Source organism: Pseudoliparis swirei, chromosome 8 (assembly GCF_029220125.1).
Source record: "Pseudoliparis swirei isolate HS2019 ecotype Mariana Trench chromosome 8, NWPU_hadal_v1, whole genome shotgun sequence".
Classification (NCBI taxonomy): domain Eukaryota; kingdom Metazoa; phylum Chordata; class Actinopteri; order Perciformes; family Liparidae; genus Pseudoliparis; species Pseudoliparis swirei.
In genome coordinates, this window is record NC_079395.1 from 11,691,056 (window position 1) to 11,704,878 (window position 13,823).

A 13,823-nucleotide genomic window follows, 5' to 3' on the forward strand; every position below is an offset into this window, starting at 1 on the left:
AAATTAGGTATACTGCCATGTGGATAGCCAACTACATTGTACTTATTAAAAATAATTTGGAAAGCAAATAATATTGTGGTCAATTTATTGTAGGCCTATACTCTTTATTAATGAAATTCTGAAATAACTTTGATCCTGTTACATCCAACACCCACTGAAGAAAAACAAGCAAAATCACATGTAGACTGGGAACATCGGTTTTATTTTATGCCAGGAAATGCACATTCATACACTGAATCCAACTTTATTGATAGGCCATATAATGTTATATGCATCTACATTCAGGCAGTGCACATACAGTATAATGATTCCCATGAGTAAATGCAACAATAACATTAACACATTTTTGCGAACCACAAAAAGATATAGCACATATGCGCACTGACAATTTGTATATGCACACTTTTAGCATAAGAGGAAGTATATGTGCACCCTGTTGTCCACACAGTTTTACTGAACTTTCACATCAAAATAGACGTACAGTACATTGCATCAGCAGCACTTGTTGGTTTTTGGAAAGTCCAAAGAGAATATAGAATGTTTTTGAGATGTCAGTGCCAAGTCAGTATATTTCTATTCTATTTCTCTCTATTTTGTTCCAGTTGCATAAGACCAGTCATGTTGCATCAGCATCCTGTCAAAATGCATATATAGCAGACCAGCATGGTCAGTACAAATGTCCCTGTGTTCAGGGGACTTTCTCCTTTGGCTCAATACATATTTGTTTTCGAGCTTTGGAAAATCCCAGTCTCAAATCTACCAATTTACATCTTTTGCTTCTTGTAACAATATAAACTCTCCAGTCAATAGATGCACACTGTCAGGGAGCATAAGACTGTCCTTTAACTCACACATAACTGTCCCACTGTGAGACAACGCACCACCCATCAATCAATGTCTTTTAGTGAGCATTCTGTTTAGCTCATTATTTCTGTCTGATACTAGATAGATAGGACTGAGGAGTAGTGGGTGAACACACTCAGCAGCTTAAAGCATTCATGGCAGTTGCTATTATTTCAGAATAAAGGCAAAAATAACACTTACACATTAAAAGGAACAGTCATTTGATTAATGAGATGTACACTGGGAACTTTTCAATATGAGAATATATTGCAACTGTTTGACCCAAACCTCTCAGCTTTTCATATTCAGAACTCATACAGGGCCTTGGTACTTTGTATCCTTAGGATATTATGTACTATTGCAAAAATGGCTGGTAGAATAAAGGAAGAGAACCTTTTAGCATCTATCTTTGTTTACATCTGTTTTTGCAACCAGTTCACATGAATCTATATTAAATATTACTTAATTTTCATGCAGCTGTGAATTAATAAATTGGTAACATTGTGCTTAACACACATAGCTTTTTGGATTTAGATTTTATATTAGAGGTTAATATATGGAAAATATATTGTTGTAATTTGGAAATAAATGAGCCAAATGTTATTGACAATAGTCGTGATTGTGAGTCTTCATGTTTGAAATGAAACAGAAGTCTGGATTGCAGGTGAGCAGTTATATATATATATATATATATATATATTGTTGTTCAGGACGTAATTTTTCTATGCATGTGGTGAAAATATTAATTACATTTTGCATGTACATCGATATATATTTAATGTCTTTTACTCATGTCCCACTATCAGTATTTGATAATAAACTATTATTATCAACACTTGAGTCGTTACAATACGCTGTCCTTCATTATTCTGGCAAATCAGCAATCAGATCTGTAATCCCTCAATTCACAACAGATCATTTTGCCAGTTTTCCACTGAAAGCAGATATGAAATTGGCACAACAATACGGTTATAAACAGTTTGTAAAGGTTGAACAGAAGCTCTGCAGTACTTTACAAACTATTTAAAGAGAAGGAATTCACACATCAATTCATAGATTTGATCCTTTTTGCATCTTGCAGTAGTCAGATACATTTCATGGACATAGTCATGGACATAGTCCTCCAGGTATTGTGTCATTTTGCCACTGGTATCAAAAAGCGAAGCGGAAACTGACTGTATTTGCATCCATTCCTCTCATCTTTATGTTCGTTCCATCGTTCTCTTGTCGGCACTCTGCCTAAGTCCTGCTTTATCTTGGAGCACCAGTGGCCGTCTGCATCCTTAAGATGTGGCCCTGTTTATAACAGCTCTCGGCCTGGTAGCAGCCTAAAGAACACAAGCCACAAAAGGCCTTCTGCTTGGTTGGGGAATAAAACTAGACTCCTCAATGGTTATTTGTCCATAGACTTATTGATTTTCAGTGTGCGGAGAGAGTCACTGACAACTTTGTCCGTCTTGATGCTGTCTTTTCTGGACATGTCAGGCTCCCATAGAAAGAACTCGTGCAGGAGTGTGTTGACAGTGTCAGGGCACTCCATCATGACCATGTGACTTCCCTCCTCAATGACTTTAAGGAATGCAAACAGAAGGATCTAGAAAGGGAGTCACAATGAAAGGCACAACATTACAACAGGTAACACTGCAGAGCAAACACGAACATTCACATGATAAACCAGCACTCATTCCCATATGAAGATGCACTTCACCTCTGCCATGCGCTGGTCCTCATCCATGGGCACAAACTTGTCACACATGCCATGAACCAGAAGGATGGGCACAGTGAGCTCGGCATGGTAGACCTCATCCCCCTCAGGCCAGTACTGGCCGCTCATCATGGCTCGCAGGACAAAAGGAGACACGTTGAAGGCATTGCCCTGCTTCAACAGCTGCTTTTCCTTGGCACCCTGACGGGCAAATCCAGCCCTGGAGGTCAGGAAATAGAGCAAGTTCATTTTTAGGTTGTTCTATGTCATTTTTCAAATTAAACAAGCAATGCGGTTTTGTCAGTGACGAGGGAAGTTACTGGGGTGTGTCATTTGTCTCTAGTGCCAGTTTTGGCACCACACAAATGCAAATCTTACTTGAGGAAGCTCCAGGCCAGACAAGGTGACAGACAGTGAAGGACACATGATGGCAGCTGGAAGATGGAACATAGGCTGGGCTCCAGAGCTGTGGGACCCCCTCCATTGACCATCACTACCTTATGGACCAGATCAGGATATTCGTGTGCCAGGAAGGTGCAAAATGACACCCTGTAAGAGATACAATGAGATTGAAAGAGTATGTTAACAGCAGCATATTAATCTCTACTGGATGGATTGATAAAGTGAATGATTTTTCACAAAAGCATGCCACAAATCCTCACCCATATGAGTGGCCGATGAGAATGTTGCGTTTACGGGCATATCTCTTAAAGATGGCACGAAGGTCCTCTGCAATAGCCGAAAATGTATAGGCTGCTGCAATCTGTGGGGCAGTGCTGGCTCCATGCCCCGCCAGGTCGGGCGCGATGACCTCATAGCCCAGCCGAGAGAAGAAGTCTAGTTGGCTGCTCCAAATGTCCAGAGAACCCCCCACACCGTGCACGAAGAACAACGCTACGTCCGAGTGCGTCCCTTTGCAGCTGGAGATCACCCTCTTGGAGTCGATTTGCACCGTACGCTTGGGCTTGCGGCGGCGGCGGCGAGGAGGTGGAGCGGGTTTCTGGTCGCCGAGTGGTGGAGTAACTCGAGGAGGAACAGGGTTGGGGTCTGGAGAAGAGGGCATTTCTTTGTAGTCAGCCAGCTCCACCTCTACAGTGCTGCAAGGCTCCAGATCCCCATTCTGACACTGCAGGATCTCAGAGTGCAAAACATCACCGAGATTCTCAATCACCAGCTGGCCGTTGCGGTAGACGGTGATCTTCCTCTTGCAGTGGACACTGCTGCCCGTAACGCTCTCGCTATAATCCTCATGAGAGCCGTCATGACCACCTCCATCCTTCTTTTCCTTGCCAGCAACTTGCTCTTCGGTTACTACTGGCTGACGCTCAGGGATGATGTGCCGCACTCGCAGAACTCGCCCAGGTTTCACCTCCACAAACTCGAAACCATCAGAGGGTTCTGTTGAGTCCAGTGGCAAGACCAGACTGGCAACCTTCCCAGTCAGGCAACATAGGATCCCTTCAGTGATACTGGTCAGCATGATGCCTGCCTGCGTAAACAACATCACACATACACAACAAAGCAAATTATTATTCACATGCTTCATCTGAGATATATAAAAAAAGATTATGTAGGTTTATGAAAAGGACTAAAAAGAAAAATAGACAATGTGTATAAAGCGTCTTACCCTCCTCGAGCTTTTCTCAACTGATTTTTTATTTTCTATTTAAAACATATGCATAAACATGTTTTCAGGTTTATTTCCTGTTGCAGTGTTTATGAATGTCAACAGCTCAACAAGAAGTAATTGTGTCCCAGCTTGGTTCCTACAAAAATTAGACACAAGCTGTTTCCTAGCAACACAGTTACAATGAACCGGTCTTCTTTATCCTCTCATTAGGTCATTGCCAGCGTAGAGTGAAATGAAACACACTAAGAGCAAGGACAGTCTCAGATGAATGGACTCAACACTGCTTTGCAGATTCCAACTACCATAGCCCGTGTCAGTGCAGCTCCAACAGCTCCACTAACACACTCACATGGGTGGCACTCTACTACAGTTTCAATGTCATTAACAACGGGGTATCAACATGCTGACTTTACTTTGCTATTAATAACCCCTCCTTTGCACATGGTCCGAAGCAGGATCTATATATATATGAATAGAGAACATCAGTCATGCATGGACTGTGAACTGCATGTCTCATAACAAACAGCATGATGGCAGTTTTCCAAACTATACCCCTTCCAATGGAGATAAGTGGAAAACTATTTTTGATTTTTCTGCCCATGACCTGTCGCAGCTAAACTGCATTTTGGCAGTTGTGCAAGTAAAGCATCATTATTCTTCATTTTTCATACATAACCTACACTGACTGGTTATCTCAAGGAAACAGAGGGGGATTATTTATGGGAGTTTAAGGTTGTCTTCTGGTGAAAACAGAGGGAAACAGAACACAGGTATGGCACCTTACTAGGGCATATTTCACATTACTGCTCATCGCTTATCTTAAGACATGTAGTTTACATCATGGTTTCCAGTCTTCCCTCTAAATACAATTAATAATAATCTATACAATCTAGGCCTTTTCAGATAATAAATACTCATCATAAAGCAACAGTCTTGTAATGATGGTTTCAATGTAATGTCTGGCACACAGAGAAGGGAAAATAGAGCTGGTTTACATGAGCCCCTCTGCACAGGAAGGTTTGTGTGTGTGTGTGTGTGTGTGTGTGTGTGTGTGTGTGTCTGTGTGCATGTGTCTGTGTGTGGGTCTGTGTGTGCGTGTCTGTGCGCGTGTGTGTGGTGTTGTGGTTGGTGGCAGGCTGGTCTGAAGGTCAGAACACAAGTGCTATCGAGTTTTACTTTGGGACCAAGTGAATGTTGACTGAGAGGCCAGTCTTTCCACAAACATCAAAGAGAATCTTGTCCTCATTATAATCCATTTATCCATCCATATAATTACATTTTGAAGCCATTCTGTCCTTTTATTATGAACTAATCAGTCTCGCCACATCAGCTACGAGCGGTACATGATGAGGCACAAACTGTCCACTGAGGAAAGTCGAACATGGTGGGCACTTGTGATAATGGTAAGTATTTTAACAATATAACAGGATGTCACCTGACCATGTTTAGCAGTTTGGATGACCCTGCCACCTCATTAACACAAAACTACATGAGCACTGACAAACTGCCCCGTCATCTAAAACAGGGATTCTCCTCCTGACTGATATCCATCGGTTTCTCAGATCCACTAACCCTATAAAGTCAAAGAAGCTGAAGGTTACTCATCCATGTGATTTGTATTTGTCTGCATTGCAGAATATGTAGGTTTATATGTCTGCCAAGTCTTACAGTAACACATATTTGGTGCACAGTATGCTGGTCCATCTCCACAACACACAGTCAATGGCACACTCTGACATAATATCTTCACATTGAATGCCTACATTCACAAAAGATAGCTCATTACCACATATGTTCATTTAAAAGGCCAAGTGCATCAATTTCCTTTTGCATTACTTGTTCCACAAGCCTATAATATAAATATATCAAGCCGATAAATATCAAGCCAGAAACAGCATTCGTCGGCCAATAATTTGCCAAACAACATTGTGTATTGTTTGTGGGCTATACAGATCAATCAATGCATGCCTATTGTCGCATCACAAATATAAAACATCCAGTGGCAGTCTGCTAAAGATAGTAATAATCGCTGCATGCAAATTATGGATATGTCTATTATTGTTGCTGTCACAAAGCAAATGCATGCAATTGTTGTGCAGCTGTTGATGTTGATGACTATGTGCATACACACTATCTAAACAGACAACATCATGCAATACAAATGAATTCCTTACCTGCAGAATTACTGCTGATTTAGGGTGATTAGAATTCTGCACCGAAAGACAAGGGCGACCAAACAAAACTGAGAAAACGTTGCATTTGGTGGAACAATCTGTCTGCTAGAGATGCTGCAGAGTAGTAAACGCTTCTTATTGGCCTCATGAGACTACCACAGAACACGGCTGGGCTGGAATGGATGAGAACGCATGAATCCACTAGAGTGTGGCGACTGCATCTCAATCGGAAACTCATAACGATAACAAACGATGTTTTTCTCCATCAGCATCCACTGCGCAGATCCGACCCAGCGCTGCCGCCTTTGTATCCGCAGCAGTCTCCGGGCATGCTGGCTTCTGAGTGACAGTGAGGAGGGCGAATAGAAAACAGCCGAACACTGAGAGAGGGCCAATGAGAGAGGGTTGTTTCCTTGTTGCCAAGGCTGCCAGAATAGCAAAATGCGTGCGTGTGTTTATGTGCGTGCGCGCGCGTTTGCGATCATGTGTGTGACAGAAACGATAAAATGATAGTCCAGCTAATGATCTTCAAAAGCGAACACATGACCACGACCAGGTGTGCATGTGTGATCCAATATGTCAAGTTCTACACCTGGGTACAAATCATCTTCACTGCATCAAAATAAACTGACACCTGAAAACGTGTCCTGACAGTTACTGCGTCACTGAAGGGTGAAATAACCTTTCGGGTTAAGATGCGCTGCGTCCTTCTGTTCCCCTTGAACTCACGTCAACACAATGGGCTAGTGGGACAGGCCTGTGCCTGCCACGGAGGGACCAGCTGGGACGTTTGTGGGGCGGAGAGCCTGAGCAACGGTGTATGTTGTTGTTTAGTAATCGATGTAAAAAACGACAACTATGTTATGTTTATAAATACAAGGCAAGTCTTTCTCAGGCTGGAAAACAATTAGGCTAATTAACACGCCAGATGGCAGATAGGAAATAGTGCTTGCACATCAACAGACACATTAGGCAAAGAAAGGGCATAGTCCTTATTCAGACTCAGCAACACACAATGTGCGACGAGTACACTTTACATTACATAATATACATTGTATATTGAATTTTAAATTGGATTGTATTGGTAAAAGACAATACATATATAAAAAACCTCATACAACCTTATACTTGTTATAAAATGTGTACATATGTATATATATATATATATATATATATATATACATATATACCAGTGATACGAATACTACATGGCATGCTAAAACGACACAATATATAATTGTTTTGTATAAGCATGCTCATTGTTTGTTGAAATATCCAAACATAATCTTTTAAACAGAGGCATGAATGGAATGCTGTCACCATGCAAATGACCAGATCCAGATGTATGGTCGATGCATGATGTGATACGTCTGAGATACACTGGAGTAGTGTTTGAATGGCCACTGGTGTGCTGGACAGGAAATACTTGAAGGTTTATTCGGCCCATTAAGACATATGCTATAAATTGTATAACACTATCAGAGCTTTAATCTGTTTTTGGTCCACATTACTTTTATTGTGAGATTCAGTGATTAATGGCACATACTAGAATGGCATTCAAAGTGGGAAAACAAAAGCAAAAAAACTATGATTTACTTGTTGGAGAAACTAGTGATGTAGGAGCAGAAGTGCACTGCTTAAGATTACATTATGACATTCATCGAGTGAGTCTCATTGAAAGTTAATAGAAGTGAATAAAAGGGTTATGCTGCACTGATTTGTGATGACTGCACTTGTCGTGATGTATTGTGAATCGTTCCAGTCAAAGGTGCTCTGAACAGGTTTGTTAATTGTATTCATAGTAAAACTTCTCAGGCAGTGAGTCCAATCAGCTTTTATAAAAATCCAATTACTTACCTCGTGTAGTATCACCCCATCTGGCAGACACTATAATCTCAAATCATGCCAGTTAAAGGGAGAGGTTTTGTCCTGGTCAATAAACCGTAGTATTTGTAAAACATGTGTGTTGATCGGTACACTGCTCGAGAGTTTAACCTGAAAAACGCTACTCAGGGCATCAAAACGCCCTAATTTCAGCAACAAGGCATTCAATTGGCTGAAAGGTCTGAGCCAATCATCTTGTTTTATATTCGGACAGAGAAGGCAGCCATATGACATTCACCCCATGTCTGTGTCAACTGTATACATATAAAGATGAACATTATACGGTCGTCTCTTTCCCGACTGCGTGGACTCCGCAGTGCCAGCAGGTACCAGAGTTTGTGTATTTTCATGCTCGTCGAACAGCAAAGACAATGTTTGTTTACGATGCTAACACCAGCAAGCTAGCTTAGGGGGTGCGTTAGCTGCATGGCTAGCTACTTAATCATGGAGACTTGAAAGGATATTAAGTTAGGTGATAACCAATTTGATTATAGCTTAGTAACAACTAATACAGTTCCTATCAACATAATATGGCATGTGTGTAGTATGTTCTGCAATTGTTACATTATCACTAATCTGTAACGTGATAGTGGAAATGTGTTTTATATCTGTAAAGCTACATGTACATGTCATCATTGTGTCTATAATGGACACTGGGGCATGGGATCTGTGCAGGAGACTACACATATACATAGTCGCACCAGGCATGAATTATATTTTATTTGAATTGTGGCGTCATGCTGATATTAAAGAATAATATTGTTGATAACGTCTGTGATCTGTCAACAGCTTCCTTGCAGGGGACCTCGCAGTAACTGGCAATTCTCACATTAGATTGTTCAGCAACTGGATTGTGCCCAGAGCAGCTGCAGGACCTCACATTTCCAGATGTGGGCCACTTTCTTCACAAGCTGAGGGTTCAGGAGTGTTCCAACAGCTTCCGTGGCAATACCAGCAGGTGCGGACGAAGAAGAGAGGCACAGAGTATCAGCCCAAGAACATCAAACGCAAGAGGACCCATGGCTGGATCAAGAGGCTCAGCTCACAAGGTGGCATCGAAGTGATTCTGCGCCGCATGTTAAAAGGACGGAAATCACTCTCGCACTGAAGGACCTTGTTTGAAAACCTTCAAGACTTTCAGAAAACAGACATTGGTTCAGAAATTCTGCCACTGCTGAGTGCTCATTAAATGTTGTGTGATGGGTTAAATGGTGATACTGGTGTAGGTTGGTTTGGCTTTCCTATACTAATAATGGGTAGGAGGATAAAAACTGACCTTCAACAAGCAAGTTGCATTTGCCTTCCCACTTATTTTGTATCCATAAAGTTGTGATCATTATTATTAAATGTCAGTTGTATGAATTATTTGTTTTCCTCGTGTGAAGTTACATTATATTCAAATGCAAAATATGTTTTTTAAAGATCAGGGTAATCTTAGTAGTTCTCAGAGTAAATAATAATAACAAATCAAAAATACCCCTGCAGAAGTTAAATGTACTTGAATTTGTTTTTGAAATAGTCAATGTACAACATTTTCTTCTATTTCCCTCAGTACAAAGTTCTACCATTTATACTTTAAGTGACACAATTGTAGGTTTTTTTCAACTGAAGTCAGTATACAGAAATAGTTACTTGCTGAGGGGAACTAGGTCTTTGAGAGAGTGGGTCCTTATGGTCCTCTTCAATCAGAGAGACATTTAATTTTCCAGACAAAATATTGTTGCAAATTCGACAGCTAAACATCAAACAAGAATAGAAATGGAAGTGATAATAATCTGTAAATGCCGGAATGACACAGTAATGAAAATATTTAACATTCTCTTGAATTCTCACTTTAACAGAATTATGTACTTCAGGAAAATTACATGTAAATAATGAGTATACCACTGAGTTACAGATTTAGCTCATACACTTTACAGTTTATGGTATGCAATTATTAGAAAAAATTAACTGCCCAAAGTTGTATATATATCCTTGATGTCCAGATACTAAATTCTGCATTGTATATGAACAGTTAAATATTGATAATAAGAGTTGTTCAGCTTTTATTATTAAATCAGTATTGTTTTCAAACACTCGTCCATCTGCTCAACTCATAGCTGCGAGAAGCAACAGCATGTAGAGAGATAAATACATCATGAACATGGAGGACATGCTGTGTAGATTGTAGAAAGTACTTGTGTTAAAAAAAAATCTGATCTTCATGCCATTATCACTCGCTCGTATTGGGGGATTGGTCTGTTACATAATCATTTTCTAGCCAATCAACGCGTTGCTTTTTCTGACTCGGCACGCATCTACCACTATTCGACCAATGAGGTGCGTTGAATCTCGTAAAGTAACCGCCCACGAGCAGACTAAACAACAAAGATGGAGTTGTGAACTCGTAGCAAGTTAGCTTCGAAAGGACGTTCAATTTCTTTTTGTGTGTAGTTGCCGTTCACAGAGCGGAAGTAACCCGCTGATTGAAGGGAAGTGATGCGATCACATTGACGTCATCCATAGTCGAGGTGTTATAGGAGTCGCAACGAGGTGTCGAGCGGGTAAACATACCGGTGTCTTGGCCACGACAAAGACAACACGGCTTAACGTCAGTGGCTACCTCGGCGAGCTAAGGCACGTCCGCTCCGTTTCACTGTTACCGAGCGACGAGCGCGACTCGAACAGACATGGAGAAGGTAACGTTGACTCCAGTTGGTTATTTTCTTGGTGTTTACGTTAAGATGGCAACTAGTGGCTTCTCGTAGCCTCGATAGACCTGCTGCGTTGTGGAGAGCAGGACGCACCGTGAACACTGTCTGTCACGTTATCTCGTGACATGTGAGGGACAGACAGGAAGTGTTTTTGTTCACATGTTTCTGTTCTACTCGCAGTCAAATTTCCTGAAAGGACTACCAGTCTACAACAAAAGCAACTTTAGCAGGTTCCACGCAGACTCTCTATGTAAAGCATCAGTGAGTCATCTTTTGTTGTTCCCAAACATGCTGTTGTCAGTGTCTCTGCATTCATAAAACTATTGTCACGTGGTTGTATTCCTCTGTCTGAGATCAATCTAACCAACATGGAACTATTTGTTTCAGAACCGTCGACCATCTGTGTATCTTCCAACACGAGAATATCCATCAGAGCAGAGTAAGTGCATTGACCTATGAACATGCTTATACTTCAGCCCACGCTCTAGCTAAATTGATGAATCATAGTAACGCTATATTAGTTCTACATATAGTTGCATACGTTTTTCTGGCTTCCATTAGAGGAAATCACCTTTAGTTCCAGGTTGACATGTCATTACTCAACTTGTTTAGGTTTTATTGTCTAAGGGATCATCTGATTTCAACTACACTCTTATTTTCTTCACCCTTTTTAACTTCCTGTCTCTATTGATATAATCAGTGTTTGCATTTTCTCTCCTCAGTCATAGTCACAGAGAAGACGAGCATCCTATTGCGATATCTTCATCAACAGTGGGACAAAAAGGTAAAGGTTTTTAAACATAGTTCATGTAATTTAGGTGAAAGTTGGTACTAATTAAATGTTTTTGGCTGGGTGTGTTTTAAATATTTTTTTTCTTCCGTTATCAGAATTCAGTTAAACGGGAGCTGGAGCAAGGAGAAGGGGAGAACACGGCGCCTCCACGGAAAATTGCCAGAACAGAAAGTCGGGAGCTGGATGAGGATTCGTGAACGGCCGTGCTGCCGATGCACAGCCAGCCGAGACGGACCAATTCAAACTAAATGCAAAAACAGATGCAGAATATATGTTCGCAAATCCAGGCCTTGACACTGAAGCACACAGGGATTGATACTTTGCAGACCATAGGCAGCATGATAATAATTTAAAAAAAATATTTGTCTTAATCTTTTAAAAAATCTTTTTTTTTCAGAATTCCTCTTCAACCAAAATCATTTTTGCCCAGTTTATTTACTACTTTCACCCAGTGTTCTCTTTTGTTCCAAGACACCTTTGCCTCAAATGTCAGTGTTTGTGGTTTGAAAATAACACCTACCTCCTGATTCCTCATTCCCTCATTGCTTTTCCTTCACTTAAGCTCACACCGTTTTCTTTTACATATGTAGCTCCTCTGGGGAGGGTTTACAGCTGTAGTTATTCATAGCTTCTCTGAGATATGCACATAGTCTAAGTCTACGTAAGTGGCATGCCATCTGTTATTACTCCGACTCCATAATTTTGTTTTGAATTGCATAAGGACTAGTCCATACAATGTTATTTTGGCTTATCTTTGATGTGATTACTGGTATTGTGTTTGTTATGGACGGGTGCTGAAAGATGTTCCTGTTTGCTCTTTCTTTTAATGATTTATGGCCTTAAATGGAATTAAGTGTTTTAATGTCTTAGAGTGAACCCCTCGGTTTACATCGTCGTTTCAGGTGAAGAAGTGAACTGCAAGCCAGTTGAATGGATGTTATCGTGTCTATGAAGACATATTCAAGCCAATAGTCAAACTGGAGGATGCAAACTGTTTTTCTACAGTAAGACATGCAGATTGTGTAGCCATGTTCCAAGTTTGATGCTCAGTAGTTTGAGATCACCATGTTATAAGCAGTGTGTGTATCTTTGTAATTACAACATTTGCACAATAGTCTATGGATGAGCTGATGACTGCAGATAGAAATCAATTTAAAATGTATCAGTACCGCTGTCGATCCTTGTTATACATGTGCCGTTCACAGTAACTCGCATATTGACATTGAGGAAATGTTTGTTTGGATTGACAGCTGGACAAAATAAACCGCTCAGAGTGGCTGGAGCTCATCGTACAGTTCTGTATATCTGGATAGTATGTATGTTGTGATTGTTTTGACCCTTTTATCAGGTAACAAGACAATGACTCACTGATTGTTGTATTCACCAGATTTAGCCATATTGGTATTTCATGTTTAGACAATTTGTTGTTGATATTGGAGGGATGCAAGCCAGTTCAGTTGATTTTGCTTCATTTTCTTTTCACCTTTGAAAAAACCTCATGTTTTGTGAATCTATAAAGATTAATCTGATGCAAATTGTGTTTGCAGCATGTTCAATGTTTGGCAAGATGGAAATTTGAGTCTATTAATTTACTTTTGTACTTTTGTTACCTTTGGCGGTCAGAAGATTTACAGAGTGAATGTGCAGTTTGGCTGCTTATGTAATTAGAATACACACAAGTTCCTCATGTATGAGTTTAAACCAGAAACATGCATTTTATTTCCCTGGCACTCTATAGAAGAGTGCGCTAACTCTTCTTGTGTCAAACGGTTTGTATTCTATCACCTAATTAATTTGGGAATGTGGTTATTGTTAAATGCTTTGCCTTTGAGTTCATGTATAACTGTACTGTCAATCTCAGAGCTTGTTCTTATAAAGATTACACTATGACACAGTGAAGGCTTAAAGTCAACAGCAGTGTGTTTTGTGTGGAAATGGAGAAAACATCTTTCTAACAGCGTATTGGAGGTGTTGAGTAAATGCTGCGAACATCGAATTGTAAATTCCCTTCTGGGGAAGCCGTCCTTTGTAGGTGGATATTTATATAAGATTGTATTTGTTCTTTTGTCAGTGTTATTTTCCTTTTAAAAGCTAGTTTACA

The 13,823-nt window shown here is 40.4% G+C and overlaps 3 protein-coding genes across 3 annotated transcripts; 2 read left to right on the plus strand and 1 right to left on the minus strand.

The window, feature by feature from the left end:
• Nucleotides 1-181: 181 nt before the first annotated feature.
• On the minus strand, nucleotides 182-6,459 carry LOC130197647 (protein ABHD8-like). Its single transcript, XM_056420420.1, has 5 exons — nucleotides 6,353-6,459; nucleotides 3,211-4,037; nucleotides 2,927-3,097; nucleotides 2,552-2,768; nucleotides 182-2,437 (listed from the first exon to the last, which is right to left on the minus strand). Exons 2-5 carry the CDS (start codon nucleotides 4,026-4,028, stop codon nucleotides 2,237-2,239), a joined length of 1,407 nt encoding a protein of 468 aa, XP_056276395.1. The 5' UTR covers nucleotides 4,029-4,037; nucleotides 6,353-6,459; the 3' UTR covers nucleotides 182-2,236.
• Nucleotides 6,460-8,453: 1,994 nt separating this feature from the next.
• Nucleotides 8,454-9,599, plus strand: mrpl34 (mitochondrial ribosomal protein L34). Its single transcript, XM_056420442.1, has 2 exons — nucleotides 8,454-8,562; nucleotides 9,026-9,599. Exons 1-2 carry the CDS (start codon nucleotides 8,507-8,509, stop codon nucleotides 9,342-9,344), a joined length of 375 nt encoding a protein of 124 aa, XP_056276417.1. The 5' UTR covers nucleotides 8,454-8,506; the 3' UTR covers nucleotides 9,345-9,599.
• Nucleotides 9,600-10,624: 1,025 nt separating this feature from the next.
• On the plus strand, nucleotides 10,625-13,634 carry LOC130197655 (DET1- and DDB1-associated protein 1-like). The gene is made up of 5 exons (XM_056420443.1): nucleotides 10,625-10,914; nucleotides 11,110-11,190; nucleotides 11,317-11,368; nucleotides 11,652-11,713; nucleotides 11,818-13,634. Exons 1-5 carry the CDS (start codon nucleotides 10,906-10,908, stop codon nucleotides 11,917-11,919), a joined length of 306 nt encoding a protein of 101 aa, XP_056276418.1. The 5' UTR covers nucleotides 10,625-10,905; the 3' UTR covers nucleotides 11,920-13,634.
• Nucleotides 13,635-13,823: the final 189 nt, after the last annotated feature.

Excerpts from the sequence above, each read along its gene's own strand:
- LOC130197647 (XM_056420420.1), bottom strand. The coding sequence starts at position 4,028 with ATGCTGACCAGTATCACTGAAGGGATCCTATGTTGCCTGACTGGGAAG. Across the intron at positions 2,769-2,926 it reads CTGGCCTGGAGCTTCCTCAA|GGCTGGATTTGCCCGTCAGG; the intron begins GTAAGATTTGCA and ends CCTGACCTCCAG. Across the intron at positions 2,438-2,551 it reads AGGACCAGCGCATGGCAGAG|ATCCTTCTGTTTGCATTCCT; the intron begins GTGAAGTGCATC and ends CTCCCTTTCTAG.
- LOC130197655 (XM_056420443.1), top strand. Across the intron at positions 11,191-11,316 it reads ACTCTCTATGTAAAGCATCA|AACCGTCGACCATCTGTGTA; the intron begins GTGAGTCATCTT and ends TATTTGTTTCAG. Across the intron at positions 11,369-11,651 it reads AGAATATCCATCAGAGCAGA|TCATAGTCACAGAGAAGACG; the intron begins GTAAGTGCATTG and ends TTCTCTCCTCAG.
- mrpl34 (XM_056420442.1), top strand. The coding sequence starts at position 8,507 with ATGAACATTATACGGTCGTCTCTTTCCCGACTGCGTGGACTCCGCAGT. Across the intron at positions 8,563-9,025 it reads GGACTCCGCAGTGCCAGCAG|CTTCCTTGCAGGGGACCTCG; the intron begins GTACCAGAGTTT and ends ATCTGTCAACAG.